Raw genomic sequence first — 16,668 nt, forward strand, 5'->3', positions numbered from 1 at the left:
TGTTTTATTTGAAGAGGGTAGGCTTGAGATACTTCATAGGGAAGTGAAGAGGTGAACCCACACGATTTCCAATTAATTATGTCAATTTTTTTTATTATTTGATGTTGCAAAATAGATACAATTTAATGCAGTCTCTGTGTAGACAAAAACGCAAAGTTCTAACTTCTTGTGCATGCGTGTGATACGACACTAAAACAGTGTTCTTTATCTGAATTGTATTGCAGAAAAGTGAGGGGTTGAAATTCACCGTGCTTGGCGATCTGGTCAAGTGTGGCCTGGCTGACAGCGAGACCTGCCTCAGAGCTGTGACTCTTGCCTTGTCCAACAACTCTACTGGCAGTGCAAATCAGGTAACACAAACACATTGACTCACCCACACATGCACGAAACCTCTAGACATAATGCTGCTTACATGGGTCAGATTATTATTATGATTATTAAATCAGATTATTTTTTACTTTGTCCCAGAACAAAACCAAACAGTTTTTTTGGAAAGGTCTCGGCTTGTAACTTAACATATGTACGTTTTAGAGATTTCTGTGGATCCTAAATTGAGATATTGACCGTTGGACCCTAACTAGAGGGCCCTATATCTCCTAGTCATTAAAAGAAATAAGGTCAACTGTTTTGGACAGCTCTGGACATGGACTTTTAGAGGTGGAGTAGTGTCAATAGGGGGCACCACTTAAAATGGCCTAAAATATAATTCAGGGCTTTGCAAATTACATATGTAAATTCTGGCAATGCAGGCATATTCCCTGACCAAACTAACCCACTAGTAACAGAGGCATGACATTTTTCACAGATACCTTTTTTCACTTTTAGGTTTATAATAATATATCTACCTTACCCATGAGGCCATTGCATCAAGATGCATAATAAAGCGGTGCAGAATTGTCATTTTTATAGTTGGCTAGGGTTAGGGTTTTAAACATTTAGAAATAATTGCATAAATATCACATAGTGTCAGAATGCCAGAAGTCTGTATGATATCAACCTTGTTTTAAGAAAAACATGTTATATTCGCAATGTCATGGAGAAGTATTATGCTAACGACAACCCTAAGTATAAAAGCAACGTCTTTGATTTGTGGAGCTCGCTGTTATTATGAAAATGTTTACCACACTGGCTGATGGGTACATTCAAATTTTCAGCCACGCACGCAGACGCTGACATTTATATACAGTTAAATTGTATCTATGAAAGAAATTCGTACTGAGCGTATGACCCCTATATCCCTATTCTTGGCCAACCTTGAATTGAATAGACCATTCAATAGAGAAAAAGAGAAACCAGTATCCTGCTTTTATTTAGTGCTAGTCAGGATGAAATTTAAACACATGCCACCATTAACCACCACCTCCCCGCTTAGGCGTACATTCGTTAAGTCAGTTTTAGTTTTAGTGTAAGTATCCCCCCCCCATGCCCTCCTCCTTCTAAAGTTGAAGGAAATCTATTCAAATGAATTGGTTTGAATTTTGTTTTGTGTAGCACAAAAAAATCTCGCCACTCAAATTAATTGGTTTAAATGTCGTTATGCGTAGCACAAAAAAGTCGGACAATCTTGCTCTGGGACACGATTCAATAGATACATTTTCATGACTATGAGCATGAAAAAATGTGAGACTGGGCTGGGAAACAATACACTGCCAGTGAAATGTTACATCTAGTCAGGTTGAACCAAAAGAAAGTGAGGCATGAGTATACACAGCATGACAGAGATTTCAATGCGGTCGCTGTCTTCATTAATTCACAGGTTGTCAAAGTCCAGGAGGGAGGAAAGGTCTACGTGAATCACATTCTTTCTCAGATCCCGCTGTTCACAGGTGAGTGACACTATGACAGAGAACAAACCCTCCAAATTCAAAGGCAGGACCGTTTCATTATTCATACCCACAGGCCCGCATGTTGAGGTTCAATGTGCGCCATTAAAAAAGAACCTCCCTGATCGCACACAGCCTTTGGCATCAAAAGAGCTGATTGAAAAAGGCCTCATTGGTTATAAAGACTCTATACTGTCTTTGATTACTGTCTCTGCAAAACAAACCTGCTCACGGAAGACTGAGAAGCACATTGTCAAGTTTTGTTCTGTCACAGCTATAGGTTTTTCTATAACAAGTCGGCCAGTCTGTATCATTGCAATCAAGTATCAATTATCTACTATTGTAGAAATAATACAAAATAAAAAATAAATGCGTGGCACAATAGACACTTTTTAGACTGTGTTAATTGCATTAATTGATGAGATGTTGCGGATTTAGAACCAAACAATGGAGGACTTCTGACTCTCCTTGAGGTAGACACCAACAGACGCCGGCCAATTTAACTTCCTCCTACTTCCTGCCTCAAACATTGTCAATGTCACGTTTAGCACCACCAACACTAAACAAAGCCGATTCTCACCAATGCTAGCTAGTGGTCAATAACGGAGAGAAAAAGTGAACGTAGCGACCGCTCAAACAAACGTTTTGAGGGAGGTATTATGTCCATAGCTGACTCACTGGGTAGGCGGACTGTACCACAGAATATAGAAATTGCGCCATAGTTTGTATTGCACGTTTCCGTTGGGTCAAACGTTGCATCTCAAATTGCCTTTCTGCAGCGGAGCTGAGCATCTTCCAGCCTTCCTCTCTCTACATCGTTATTGAAACCAACCTGGGCCTGCAGCTGATGGTGCAGCTGACTCCTGTGATGCAGATCTTCCTCACGCTGCAGCCCAATCTGCGAGGAACAACATGTGGTACGTCATCGTAATGCTGCTTTTGATTGACCTTATGAAAGAAGTATATTTTCCCCAAAGCAAATGTAACGACAGGGGATGGCGGGACTCTGGATTGATTTTCTGATTCTGAGTTCTGGAAAATACACTGGCATGTAGAGATATGGTTGCATGGGAAGCACTGCACAGAAAGAAGTATTACAAATATATGACATTATTACAGCAGAAGAAACTGCAATTCTGTTGTTTGAAAGTCAAAAGAAAATATGACACGAGCAGCTTTGATAAAGATTGCAGTTATAGCTCACATTATTATAACATAATCATTAAGCAGATTCTTTTATCCACAGTGACTTACAATTATTCATACACTGATGGATCAATCATCTGGAGCAATTAGGGGTTAAGTGTCTTGCTCAAGGACACTACAGCACGGTTGCAGGGGGAGCGAACCGGCCCACTTTGGGTTACTAGACGACATGCTCTACCTCCTGAGCTACTGCCCTCCCTCCCTCCCTCCCGAATGAACGAATTAATGAATTGAACAAATGAATGAATGAATATGAATGCTGAATGTCCCACTGGGGATTGATAAAGTCTTATCTTATCTTATCTTGACAAATCGACCTGTTAGCCAAACCGCAGAATATTATCTATATATAATAATCAATATATCCCCTGGACCCAAGGGGACATCATAATGCCAAGTTATGCCACGTTAGGCTTTAACAAGTGGAAAATGTAAATTGTGTAAAAATGTGTGTTTGTGTGTGTGTGTGTGTGTGTGTGTGTGTGTGTGTGTGTGTGTGTGTGTGTGTGTTCTGTCACAGGTCTGTGTGGGAACTTCAACAGTATCATGGCGGATGACTTCAGGGTGATGAGTGGGCTTGTGGAGGGAACTGCAGTGGCCTTCGGCAATGGCTGGAAAAGTCGGGCAGATTGCTCCAACGTCAAGGCGCGTTTCGGGCACCCCTGCAGCCAGGGTGTTAGCAACGGTATTGCACATCCCTTCTGCTTCACTCCTCCATGTCGTTACATGAATTGTTAATTATTTTTAATCTCGCCAGTGCCCTGATATATTTATATTGATAAGAGTACGAGTATCGAATACCATTGTACAAGGGTTTCTAAAGTAGGCTTTGCAGCCTGCTATGGGACCATAAAGGCACTGCTAAAGGGGACGGCAGCCAAGTGTTTTTGAAACAGCATTTTTTTTTTCTTCATTGTAGTGAGATTTGCACTTTTTGTCAGGGCTGTGAAATGTTAAATGAGAAATCTTAATAATAACTTTGTTTTGGGGGGCCGTGGGACAGGGTTATTATACAGAGTGGGGCAATGCGCTGGAACCTGAACCTGAACCTTGTTATAGCGCAAAATCGACCACAGTATATATATCGGTGATTATTCTGTCTTTCAGAGCGCTATGCCCAGTACTGGTGTTCTAAAATATCTGATCCCAAAGGAGTGTTCACCCCCTGCCATTCCGTGATAAACCCCGATATATACAAAGACGTGGGTATACACACACACAAACACACCTGCATGCTTTTTGTTCCTTTTTTAATATTTTCAGCTCTGTCGGTTTTTTATTTTGTTCGCACATTGATTTCAGATCACAGTATCACTAACCCCCCCACGCCCCTGTAGAACTGCTTGTACGACAGCTGCAACTGCGAAAACAGCGAGGCCTGCATGTGTGCCGCCGTTTCCTCCTATGTCTACGCCTGCTCCCTGGCTGGGATCGAGCTCACTGGCTGGAGGGACGTCATCTGCAGTGAGTGTCTCTACACAGAGTCTGGCAACAGCTCACAATCTCACAATGGGAAACAATTGGCACACACATTCAATTGTTTCCCATGAGTTAATTTGCGAAAGCCCACCATTTGGTCTGATCTCGGCGGTATTTCCACATAAAGTTGCAAATTTAGCACTTAACTGCGATCTTATGATCTAGTAGTGACCCAGGCAGTCGTGTTGTGACAGTCTAACATCACTAAAGAGTGTAAGACCTTAGGTGGTTGATTATATTTATCAATAAAATATCAAATTGAAAAAAAATGGGAAAAAAACAAATTATACTTGAAGGGATAAAAAGCCGGTAAGCTGGTCAGGGGGCTAAAATGTTTAAATTCATTTCTTAAAAAATAAAATAAAATAAAAACACTGTTATAGAAATTATCTTATAATCTTACGTAGTACATAAGGGTAATTATTCAATTAAGTAGATTATTCTTTCAGAGTTGACTGCGAAGTGACCTATTTCACTTTCAAACAATCCTTAGAATGGCTAATTTTCTTTTACTAAGAAAGATGCTTTAAGATGTGTTTTCTCAAAACGATCGGAATAATTTTACACACTCACAAGAGAGATTCAGAGAAGGCTGTACTGATTTGAACACATTCATGTGCACGTCAACCTGAACTGGACCAAATGTTTAGAACAAACACAAACAACAGCGTTTTCCCGCTTTACCTGTCAAACCTCTGAGTTACACTAACTTTCCATGCAACTAACACTGCCACCGTTCCTGTTCCCGGTACCAGGCAAATACGCCACAGACTGTCCGGTGGACATGGTCTACAGTTACAAGATGACCTACTGTGGCCGGACATGCCGCTCCCTGAACCAGGTGGATTATTCCTGCAAGATCAAGGTCGGCGCTGTGGACGGCTGCGGCTGCGACGAGGGGACCTACATGAACGACCTGGGCCACTGCGTGGCGAACAGCAGCTGTCCCTGCTACGACGGGGACACCATCATCCCTGCCGGACAGACCACCACCAAGGACGGCAGCACATGGTATAAGACACCGCAGGACATTCACTGAAAGATTTAGGGCAATGGTCTCAAACTCAAATGACCTGGGGGCCACTGGCCAAGTTGTCTTCTTCTAGGGAGGCTGTGTTGAACTTCAAGGAAAAACCGGCCTGTTTTATTTTTTTGTATTGTTTTACATAAATTAGAAGATGAATTGTTGAGATTTCTCCTATCCTTGATGAATTTACTTTTTAAGTGAGTAAAGTAAATAAGTAATATAAGTAAATAAGCAAATATAAATAAGTATATATATATATATATATATATATATATATATATATATATATATATATATATATAAAATAGCCCCAAGGATTCAGGTTGATTGAGTTTGTGGGAGAGACCCTGTCTTCTTCTGTCGTGTCATTGGTCTAGTTTTGCGGTCTAAATTGACATGTATACCTGAAATTCATTAAGGTCTATTTGCCAACCCTCGAGTCCTCAAGAGGGACGTTTTCCCAAACTCAAGCAGACCCTAAAACTAAACATTTTTTCAATTGAAGACTTCAGGTGATCTCAACCAAACTCCCAACATCCATCAGTCTTTACAATGTCTTACAGAAACACCAAAAAAAAAAAACCCCTTGAGCCCATATAGATGAAATACATCAATTGTCTGTGTGTAGTCAGCTCCTGCTCAGATCTTTTGTCATTCTGTCACAGCATCTGCAAACATGGAGTTCTGATCTGTCCGGGGGCACAAGAAGGTATGTTTACCTAAAACACACTTCACGTTACGTTAGTGGAGTGCAAACCTAGATAGGCGGCCCTTTTGTTGTCCCTGACAATATGGTAATGAGTTAGAGATAAAACATGTAAATTTGACCATAAAAAAGCATAGCCGACATAGCCTACTGTATGTCACGCTACTGCCACAAGTGCTGTCTAGCAAACCAAAACGCAGGACACAATGGAGGCTCAGGAGTAGGTGCAAAAGATCAAGGGTTTATTGCAGGGAGACAAGAGGGAAAGTGGGTGGTGGGCACAGGACTACATACACTAGGGATAGAAGGAGGGAGATAGAGAAAACAAACAGAATAAAAACAACAAGGCAAAACCCTAACACTGTATCACAGAACCAGAGTCGAATATTTTCTGGACACGAAAAGACCCGATGATAAAAAAATAAAATACATTTAATTAAAATTAAAAATTCATTATTCCATATAGGCTGACAGTCAAACAACACAGCAACACTATTAGATGCCAGCTACAGGCCAAAATTCAACGCAGCAGCAGATGTACATCAATCTGTATTCTGTTGATATTCATTACTTGTAGTGCAGTGTAATCAGTGAATTCTGTGCACTCTCCATCTGATAACATCTATCTTCATGGCCTCATCCCTTCCTCTGTCTGTCTGTCTGTCTGTCTGTCTGTCTGTCTGTCTGTCTTTCTGTCTGTCTGTCTGTGTGTCTCTCTCTTTGCGTGCGTGCCAATAAATATAGATTTTTGAAAATTTGGAGTCAGGAATTTCAAATTTTAATCCACATACTGTCCCCCCCCATACTATCCTTTTTACTTTCCTCAGTCAATGCTTCTGTGTTTTTTTTTCCACCCAACTCCAGCCCGACCATCATGTACCGCACCGATGGTCTACTTCGATTGCACCACTGCAGTGCAAGGTTCTACTGGGACGGAGTGTCAGAAAAGCTGCCACAGCCCGAATATTCCCTGTGTAAGTGGAATATAATGGACATGCACACAACTACACCACGCATACATACATACATACAACGAACCAGCTAATTATTTCTTGCTTGTATTATCTAGCCGGTATGCTGGCTTGAACTGATGAATTAATTGTATGGCTTTGCAATATTTATTTTGCCACACAAGAGCTTCTTTCCAACGAATATTTTCATGTATGGTGATATAGAGGATGGGTGCAGAAACATTGATTAATGTGATTGTAATTGCCACACCTCATCCCAAATAGATAATTGTGGGAATCTCTGCCCATAGGTAGGGGTTTAGGTAGGGTCTTTTGTGTCTTTTGTGTCGCCAGAATGGCGAGAGTTTTTATGAAACAAACAGAACAAAAGTGCTTGCTGGCCAAAAGGATAAATTTTACTATTACTGTATATAACCTGTCCCTAATTACCAAAAAATACGGGTGAGTGAGCGCGACATCTGGGCGCATCAATACACCATCGATTTTAACTACCCCCGCAAAGGCACGGCGTAGAGTGTCATCCCACGACTGCTCCAGCGGAAAATCGTCGATAGGGAATGTCAAGGGGACCGGGGAATATCCCACTTGAGATTCCACCGCCCTCCTCCCTAGCCGTCGTGCCGACAACCCCTCCACTTCACCGTATGCCACGCAACACTCACATTGCCCTATCGACCGTAACCGCACTAGCCCCAGCCTCTCTCATCAACGCATCAAACCCTCGCCAGTCCATGCCCAAAATCAGGGAGTGCGACAGGCGGGAACTAACCGCAGCCTGTACCCTTTTCCCTTTCCCCTTGTAACGGATTTTGAGCCAATTATCAGATACGTGTGAATATCCCCATGCACACAACAAATTTTCAGCGCAGCATGGGATGCTGATTCAGCTGACTTGGGGCAGCTGAGCGATCGCGGGGAAGGAAGCCATGCTGCTGTCTGTAGCCCTGGATTAACCACACCCCTTATTCTGCCACAATAATGATAGATAATTCATTTTTGGGGTTTTCAAGTGAGTTATGCAAGTTATTTATTTGATTCTTTTGGATAACAATTCTGCTCTGGATGTTTATATAATATACAATATACATATCATTCCCATTATTTTTCAGCCTGAAACAAAACTTGAAAGTCAACTACAAGAGGGACATGAGTCCCAATGTGTATCTCTTTTCAAGAGCAAATTAACATAGTGATTAGTGCCATTTCTTTTTACTTGCTAATATATATTATAACATAAAACCACGTGGCCTCTCAATGGCCTCAATGCAAAAATCCTGAGCTCAAATTTCTCTCCGCTAGTATAGATTTCTATTTTCCTGTTAATAAAAAACTGAATGTTGTTATACAAGTTCCACATCAAATAAGATTTTGTCCTGTGGAGACAGAACTGGAACAAGAAATTCAACAATTAGAATGGTTATACCCTCCATACAAATGCTTCTTGTTAATAACTAGCTGAACCTACAGAGTAGCCGCTGAAACAATAACGATGAAAGTTGAGTTTCTAACAACAATAAGTCTAGTTCTGAACTTGTTCTTCGATTCAATCTGATCTTGTTCAAAACCTTATTTCAAAGAAATTCTCAAACATTTTTTTTACTGAATTCAACATAGCTGTTTCTTATTGGAACAACACCAAATCACACAAATCTAATTTCTCACTGGATGTTGTTGTTCAGTGCAGATTTTTAAAACTAGCCAAACTTTTACACTGAAAGGGACATCTACATGACGGGGACATCTACAGACACGAACTGTCGATGTCTGGTAACTGCAAGGTTACACCATACGTTGACACGACATTCACTTGGGCTTTTAAGTGGCAGCAGCACTAAATAGTTATGAAAGCGATATCGATATATGATAGCACCAAGAAAATGGACAACGATAACACCGAAAAAGATGAAGCTATAACGCATAACGAGTTACAATGCTATAGTTATAAGGAGTATTGGGATTTGTTCTCAAACACGCTGCTCTAGTTGTGGCTCTCTGGGACACGCGTGCGCTTGTTCAGTAGCAATGCTGCAAAAATGAAACTTAACAAGGCTAGGGTAGCCAGGTCTCCATGACAAACCCAGCCGTCCTCCAACCCGCAGCCCCTAAAAACAACCCGATTCAAGATTTAAAAAGTAGCCCAATTCCATGGGAATTTGGGTGTTTGTTTACACTTAGCTTGCTGGCTAGATACGACCCTATATTCGCCAACATAAACCTTGTGATAACTGACTTTCACTTACGTCATTGGCTACCATCATTGGCTACCAAAATACACCACCACTTTACATCACTGCTCACTCCTTCCCTTACCCCTGTGTTGACATGGTTTAGAACACTGGGTGCATATCGGGATGCCTGTGTCCCACTGGCCTGGTGTTGGACAGCAAAGGAGGATGCATCAAGGAGGCCGAGTGCCCTTGCATGCACAACGAACGCCAGTACAATCCCGGGGAGATGCTGACTGTGGACTGCAACACATGGTCTGTACAGCACCTAGTTAAAAAAATAAAATAAAATGTTCACACTCACGTGTGTTCTCCAGCGAAGTTCCCATGCAAGCAATGCAGATTTTTATAGAACTTTTGACGTGAACTCTTTCTTACTTTGATATTTCTTCATTTTTCCACCTGCTTCATACATGTTTATTGACAGCTTCTGCCTGTCGCTGTGTGAAGAGCAGAGGTTTTTTTTATTTATTTACGCTCTCTGTAAAAAAAACCTGGTGCTTCACTCATGCGGCAGTAAGAAACTATTTTATTGGTCCAAATGTTTGTATCGGTGCTAAGTGACTGTGTCATTGGTCCAAATCAAGGAGAAGGAATTACTTAATTACTGAAAATCGTTGTTCTACAGACAGGAACCACCGAAGCTTCCAAAAGTGAAAGCTCATTAAAGGTCCTCGAAGGTGTAACTGAACATCTGTCTGAACGCTTGTCCTCACAGCACTTGCAGCAATCGGAGGTTCACATGTACCACCAATGTGTGCGATGGAGTTTGTAGCATCTACGGCAGCGGCCACTACACCACCTTCGATGACAAGAGGTTCGATTTCAGCGGACTTTGTGAATACACGCTCCTTCAGGTAACGCAGAATGTCCAGTGACCTCTAAAACTCTTATGGGGGCACAAAAATATCCATGTAATAAGTCTGTGGTTGTGTGTGTGCGTCTATGCAGGACTACTGTGACAAGAACCAAGCCAACGGAACCTTTAGGATAATCACGGAGAACATCCAATGTGGCACTGCAGGAACCACTTGCTCCAAGACCATTAAGATCTACCTCGGGGTATCTATCATCAATCTATCCAAAACCCATTGATCCATCAGTCCTTATCCATAGAATTGAGGCCCAGCTAGCCTATAGCTATTAGTTATGTAGTACTTTGCAGTACCATGTGGTAAATTGCAGAGGCACTTTGTGGAACTCTGTTACTACTATGTCCAATATAAATTAATTTTACGTTTACAATATCGAGATCCCAACCACAAAATCAAGTGAGAAATTGATTGCAGTTTTGGTTTGTCCTTATAATTCTGATTCAGAATCTATTGGTGTTTCTCCCAGGAAAATGAGTACCAGCTGACAGATGGGCAATACCAGGTGGTTAAAAGTTCTGATCCTCTGATCACTGTCAAAGTGCGCAAAATGGGCCTCTACTTGGTGGTAGTAGTCAAACCAGGGCTTGTGCTCATGTGGGACGAGAAGACTAGCCTCTCAATCAAGCTCAGTGCAACGTACCAGGTGAATAACAAACACTGCATTTCCCAAATACAAACCATATAAGCTAGGTATGCACCAATGCATACAGATATGAAAGAAAAATGTTTTGTTTCTTAACATAATTTGACTGTTCTCGTGTAGGGAATGGATATGGCCATTGTTATATGTTCTGACCTCCAATAAATAAGTCTTTTAGAACTTTAAGAACTTTAAAAATGCAAATGAAACACATCCAAAAATGGTTTTGTATATGGCAGATTACTTATTTTTTTATTACAATGGATTTCATAGGCTCACATAACAATAATGCTGATGTGTTGGGTTGTTGCGTTCAGGGGAACGTCATAATGGCACTTCATACAAAAGCCAGTAGTGGAGGGGCTGATACACGATATCCGTATTCCAGATGAGAAAGCTGAGTTGGTCGGTTGGTGAATTCTTTAAACTGGTGCGCTCCTCAGGGCAAAGTGTGTGGCCTTTGTGGAAACTACGACGGCAACAGCAAGAATGACTTCAGCACGCGCTCTCATGAAACTGTGGTGGACGCCCTGGACTTTGGCAACAGCTGGAAGGTCTCGAGCAGCTGCCCCGATGCGCAGCAGATCAGCGACCTGTGCTCGACCAGGCCGTACCGTGCAGCCTGGTCCCAGAAGCAGTGCAGCATCATTAAAAGTGTGACCTTTCAGGACTGCCACTCACAGGTAACTATGACAGAACTCGCTGGTACACAGAAGAGCAACTGGCTACACGCCACGCCATGCCGTGCAGTCGGCTTGTTGCACCGTGAAGCACCTCAAAGCCATATTCTTTGCTGCCTGCCCTCTGCTGTTTTAAGTCAACAGTGTGATACGTTTGTGCCCTGCAGGTGGATCTCAGACCGTTCTATGATTCGTGCGTCAGAGACTCATGTGGCTGTGACTCGGGGGGTGACTGCGAGTGTTTTTGCACTGCTGTGGCGTCGTACGCCAAAGCCTGTAACGAAGCAGGGGCCTGCGTCAGATGGAGAACTCCAAAGATCTGCCGTAAGTTTACCAAGTATTCCAATTTGGAATTAATTATTTATTTTTGCTAAATTTGAGCGTGACAAGGTGCAGGAAAAAAAATACAGATGAGAGAGCAAATTAAATAACTAAAAATAACTTTGAATTATTTCAACACAGCTCTATAAACATGCTGCTGTCACTTTCCATATTTCTGTACTACGTTACTTTCTTGAGCTGTTGATTACTTTTTTAATGTAAGTATATATGGTGAATGTTATGCTTATCTTCTTATCATTGCTCATGCTGTTACACTTTAGAATGAACATTTGCACATTCCTGCACAAACTGTACTGCTTTATTAAAAACAAAACAAAAAAAAATCAGCTTATTTTACATATTCTTATATATTTCACTAATATTTTACTTATTGTTTCACATTTATGTTTCATGTATGCACATTGTGTAAACTTACCTGGCAATAATGACTATTCTGATTCTTATTCTCAGTGTACTTCATTTTCCCCACTGAGCTGCATGCTGATCTCCCCTACAGGCATTAATAAAATATTTATTTTATCTCATCTTATTTCAACTTTCACCACCATAACTCAGAATCTGAATCAGAATCGGGTTTTATTGGCCAATCACGTGTAATGAATTTGACTCCAGTCTTACAGTAACTCATACTGTACTTGCATTCAACTATCAACAACAAATAATATTTTTTTTCAAAAGTAGGTTTTGCCTGCAGTAGCCTACAGTACACAGTAGTAGTAGTAAGCTATCATGCACAGCAATGAGATGAATAAAGTGCATTTGATAAATATAAGTATACTAAATATACAAGATATTGTTGTGGCTGGAAAGATTTGGGCTGAAAGGTGTGATTTTATTGTAGTCAAAAAGATTCAGGTCAAGACCTGTAGATTATTATGGTCGAAAAAGATTTAAGCCAAAATCTGTGAATTATTGTCGTTGAGAAGATTTACAGCCGAGGCCTGTGTAGGAGAGCCTACATCTCAGGCTCATTAAAAAAGCTCAGCCCGAGGTTTGAAAAACTCGGTCCCGGCGAGGTGTTCGGCGAGGAAGCCCTTTGTTTTCACAAACATCCCTCCTACACCCCTCCTACTTTTGAAGATTGCCTTAATTTGTAGTTTTCTATCGACTGCCAAAATCTTCACTTTCTTTTTCTTTCGGCTGCTCCTGTTAGGCGTCGCAACAGCAGATCATCTGCCTCCAATACCTTCTGTTCTGCGCATCTTCCTCCCTTACACCAACCGCCTGCATGTCCTCCCTCACAACATCCATAAACCTTCTCTTTGGCCTTCCTCTTTTCCTCATCTCAATCTGGCCTCTCTTTCTTTTGCACCAAGCTGTCCCTCTAATGTACTCATTCTTAATCATGTCCATCCTTGTCACTCCCAATGAAAATCTCAACATCCTCAACTCTGCCACCTCCAGTTCAGCCACCTGCCTTTTTGTCAGTGCCACCGCCTCTAAACCGTACAACATAGCTTGTCTCACTACCATCCTGTAGACCTTCCCCTCACTCTTGCTGGAGCCCTTCTGTCACAGATTACTCTGGACACTCTTCTCCATCCTGCCTGTACTCTGTTCTTCACCTCTCTCCCGCACTCTCCGCTGCTTTAGATGATCGACCCCAAGTACTTGAAGTCATCCGCCTTCTCCACCTCCACTCCTTGCATTCTCAGCTTTTCGCCGCCCTCCCTCCTATTCAGGCACATGTATTCTGTCTTACTCCTGAGGACTTTCATTCCTCTTCTCTCTAATGCACACCTCCACGTATCCAGGCTTTCCTCAACCTGCTCCCTACTCTCGCTACAGATCACAATGTCATCCGCGAACATCATAGTCCACGGAGACTCCTGCCTGATTTAATCTGTTAACTTGTCCATCACCATTGCAAACAAGAAAGGGCTCAGAGTGGATCCTTGATGCAATCCCACCTCCACTTTGAATGCCTTCGTCACGCCTACTGCACACCTTACTACTGTCTGACTGCCCTCATACCTACATTACCTGTACCACTCTTACGTGGGTTAGGGTTAGGGTTAGGGTTAGGGTTAGGGTTAGGGTTAGGGTTAGGGCTAGGGCTAGGGTTAGGGTTAGGGCTTCCTCATGCAATACCACACTTCCTCTCTCGGCACCCTATCATATGCTTTCTCTAAATCCACAAAGAGGCAGTGCAACTCCCTCTGGCCTTCCCTCTACTTTTCCATCAGCATTCTTAAAGAAAACATTGCATCTATAGTACTCTTTCCTGGCATTAAACCATACTGCTGTTTGCTGATCCCCACATCTCCTCTTAACCTAGCCTCCACTACCCTTTCCCATAACTTCATGCTGTGGCTGATTAACTTGCGCCGTCACAGTTTTTACTCCTGTCTACTTTCTTCATCTCTCTTACTATCCCATTTCTTCTTCGCCAACCTCTTCTGCTCTATGCTCTGCTGTACTTCCTCATTCCACCACTAAGAGTGCTTGTCTTGCTTCCTCTTCCCGCATGACACACCGAGTACCTTCTTGGCTGTCTCCCTCATCACTTCTGCAGTTGTTTCCCAGTCATCTGGTAACCGTTCATTCCCACCTATTGCTCTTCCCTAAATTGCAAGCAACGCTCCTCCACTCACTCCTTCTTTCACTCTCTTCCTCTTCCTGGCCTCCAGAGTCATCCTACAGACCACCATCCGATGCTGCCTAGCAACACACTCCCCTACCACCACTTTGCAGTCACTAATCTCTTTCAGATTGCATCTCCTGTATAAGTTGTAGTCCATCTGTGTGCACCTTCCTCCACTCTTGTATGTCACCCTGTGTTCCTCCCTCTTCTTGAAATATGTATTCACAACAGTCAATTTCATCCTTTTGGCGAAATCCACCACCATCTGTCCTTCCACATTCCACTCCTTGACACCATACCTACCCATCACCTTCTGGTCACCTATATCTCTGATCCCTTTGCCAACATGCCCATTGAGATCTGCTCCAAAGACCACTCTCTCTCCCTTGGGGACGCTCTCCACAACTACATCCAACTCACTAAAGAATCCTTATTTCTCTTCCATCTCACACCCTCTTTGGGGAGGATACGCACTGACCACATTCATTATCACACCACCAATTTCCGGCTTCATGCTCATCACTCTATCCGACACTCTCATCACCTCCAAAACACTCTTGACATATTCTTCCTTCAAGACTATCCCTACCGCATTTTTCCTGCCATCCACTCCATGGTAGAACAGTTTGTACCTGGCTCCGATACTCCTGGCCTTACTTCCCTTTCACCTGGTCTCTTGTACACATAGTACTTCTCCCTTCCTTCTCTCCATTATGTCTCCCAGCTCTCTCTCTTTACCCTTCATAGTGCCAACGTTCAAAGTTCCTACTCTCAAGTCTACTCTTCTACCCTTCTTCCTCTCCTGCTGTCTCCGGACACGCCTTCCCCCTCTTCTTCTTCTTCAAAATAAAAAAGCAAAAAGACTGATAAATGCTGACTGTTCAATTTAGGGTTCGTCCCTTACATGACAATGGGAGTTTGTGTCCGTGGCTCTATCTGGTGGTTAACAGAGTGTACTACTTTTCAAAGGTATTTTTAAAGGATAGTTTTATATTAAATTTGGTGTTAAGTTGTTCTTGCATTGATTTTTGTGTAACATATAAAGGGTTTTCATGTTGGGTGAATAGATTTAATCATAAAATGTTACTAATCAAACCACAACAATATACTAAATATAGGAAATATTTTAATAATTTATTGCACAGTGAACATGGCTGTGGGTGTGTATATGTGGGTGTGTATGATTGACAGGCATTTCCCTGAGGACATGCAGTGACAGGTCACATGGTTCAGTTAATTGTTCATAAAAGTGATGGCGTGAAGGAAGAAGTTATTCCTGTTTCTGGTGGTTCTGGTGTGCAGTGCTCTGAAGCGCAAGGGGAGGACATCAAAGATGTGATGGCCGGGATGTTGGTCAGTAATGATCTTCCCTGTTCACTTCCCGGCTCTGGCAGTAAAAAGATCATAAGGGCAAGTTTAGTCCAATAATCCTTTCTGCAGACCTGATGATGCGCTGTAGCTGATGTGTATCCTGTTTAGTGGCAGTACCAAATCACACTGTTATGGAGGTGGAAAGAGAAGACTCAATCACAGCTAAGTAAAACTGCACCAACAGTTCCTGAGGCAGGTTGACCTTCCTCAGCCAGCGTAGGAAGTACATCCTCTGCTGGGCCTTTTTTGTGATGGAGACGAGTTGGTCCCCCATTTGAGGTCCTGGGAGATTGTAGTTCCCAGGAACTTGAGGTTCCCACTGCCGCCACAGTGCTGCCTTGTATGGTGAGGGGGGACAGAGCACAGGGGTGCCTTCTGAAGTCCAACGTCATCTTCGCTGTCTTGAAGGTTCTTGGTTCTTGAAAGTTCTTGGTTCTTGAAGGTTCAGCAGAAGGTTTTTGTGGCTGCATCAGAGGGCCAGCTGTTCAACCTCCCCTCTGTATGCAAACCCATCTCGTATGAGAACAATGATGGTTGTGTCGTCCGCAAACTTCAGGTGTTTAACAGAGGAGTCCCGGGAGGTGCAGTCATTGATATACAGGGAGAAGAGCAGTAGGGAGAGCACGCATGTCAAGAGAGCACGCACTTCACGATGGTGGCAAATGTGGTGTAATCCCATGTTGACTGCCTCATCCAAGCAGACGTCACCAGAATGAATACGGCAGTGTTATGGATCTTG

General features: G+C 42.5%; 1 protein-coding gene across 1 annotated transcript in view; it reads left to right on the forward strand.

Annotated features, from left to right (window-relative positions):
- LOC307227917 (mucin-2-like) overlaps positions 1-16,668 on the forward strand; it is a gene marked incomplete at its 5' end in the record, with an annotated part of 44,698 nt that overhangs the window by 6,771 nt on the left and 21,259 nt on the right. Inside the window, 15 exons of the mRNA XM_079997357.1 lie at positions 225-350; positions 1,757-1,826; positions 2,603-2,740; positions 3,550-3,714; positions 4,137-4,231; positions 4,367-4,493; positions 5,264-5,519; positions 7,106-7,215; positions 7,825-7,889; positions 9,544-9,692; positions 10,156-10,294; positions 10,389-10,499; positions 10,779-10,955; positions 11,396-11,635; positions 11,800-11,956. Of these exons, the coding sequence (XP_079853483.1) occupies positions 225-350; positions 1,757-1,826; positions 2,603-2,740; positions 3,550-3,714; positions 4,137-4,231; positions 4,367-4,493; positions 5,264-5,519; positions 7,106-7,215; positions 7,825-7,889; positions 9,544-9,692; positions 10,156-10,294; positions 10,389-10,499; positions 10,779-10,955; positions 11,396-11,635; positions 11,800-11,956 (2,125 nt within the window). The remainder of the gene's footprint in view (positions 1-224; positions 351-1,756; positions 1,827-2,602; positions 2,741-3,549; positions 3,715-4,136; positions 4,232-4,366; positions 4,494-5,263; positions 5,520-7,105; positions 7,216-7,824; positions 7,890-9,543; positions 9,693-10,155; positions 10,295-10,388; positions 10,500-10,778; positions 10,956-11,395; positions 11,636-11,799; positions 11,957-16,668) is intronic.

The sequence above is a fragment of the Zeus faber genome (assembly GCF_960531495.2).
Source record: "Zeus faber genome assembly, chromosome: 3".
Lineage (NCBI taxonomy): Eukaryota > Metazoa > Chordata > Actinopteri > Zeiformes > Zeidae > Zeus > Zeus faber.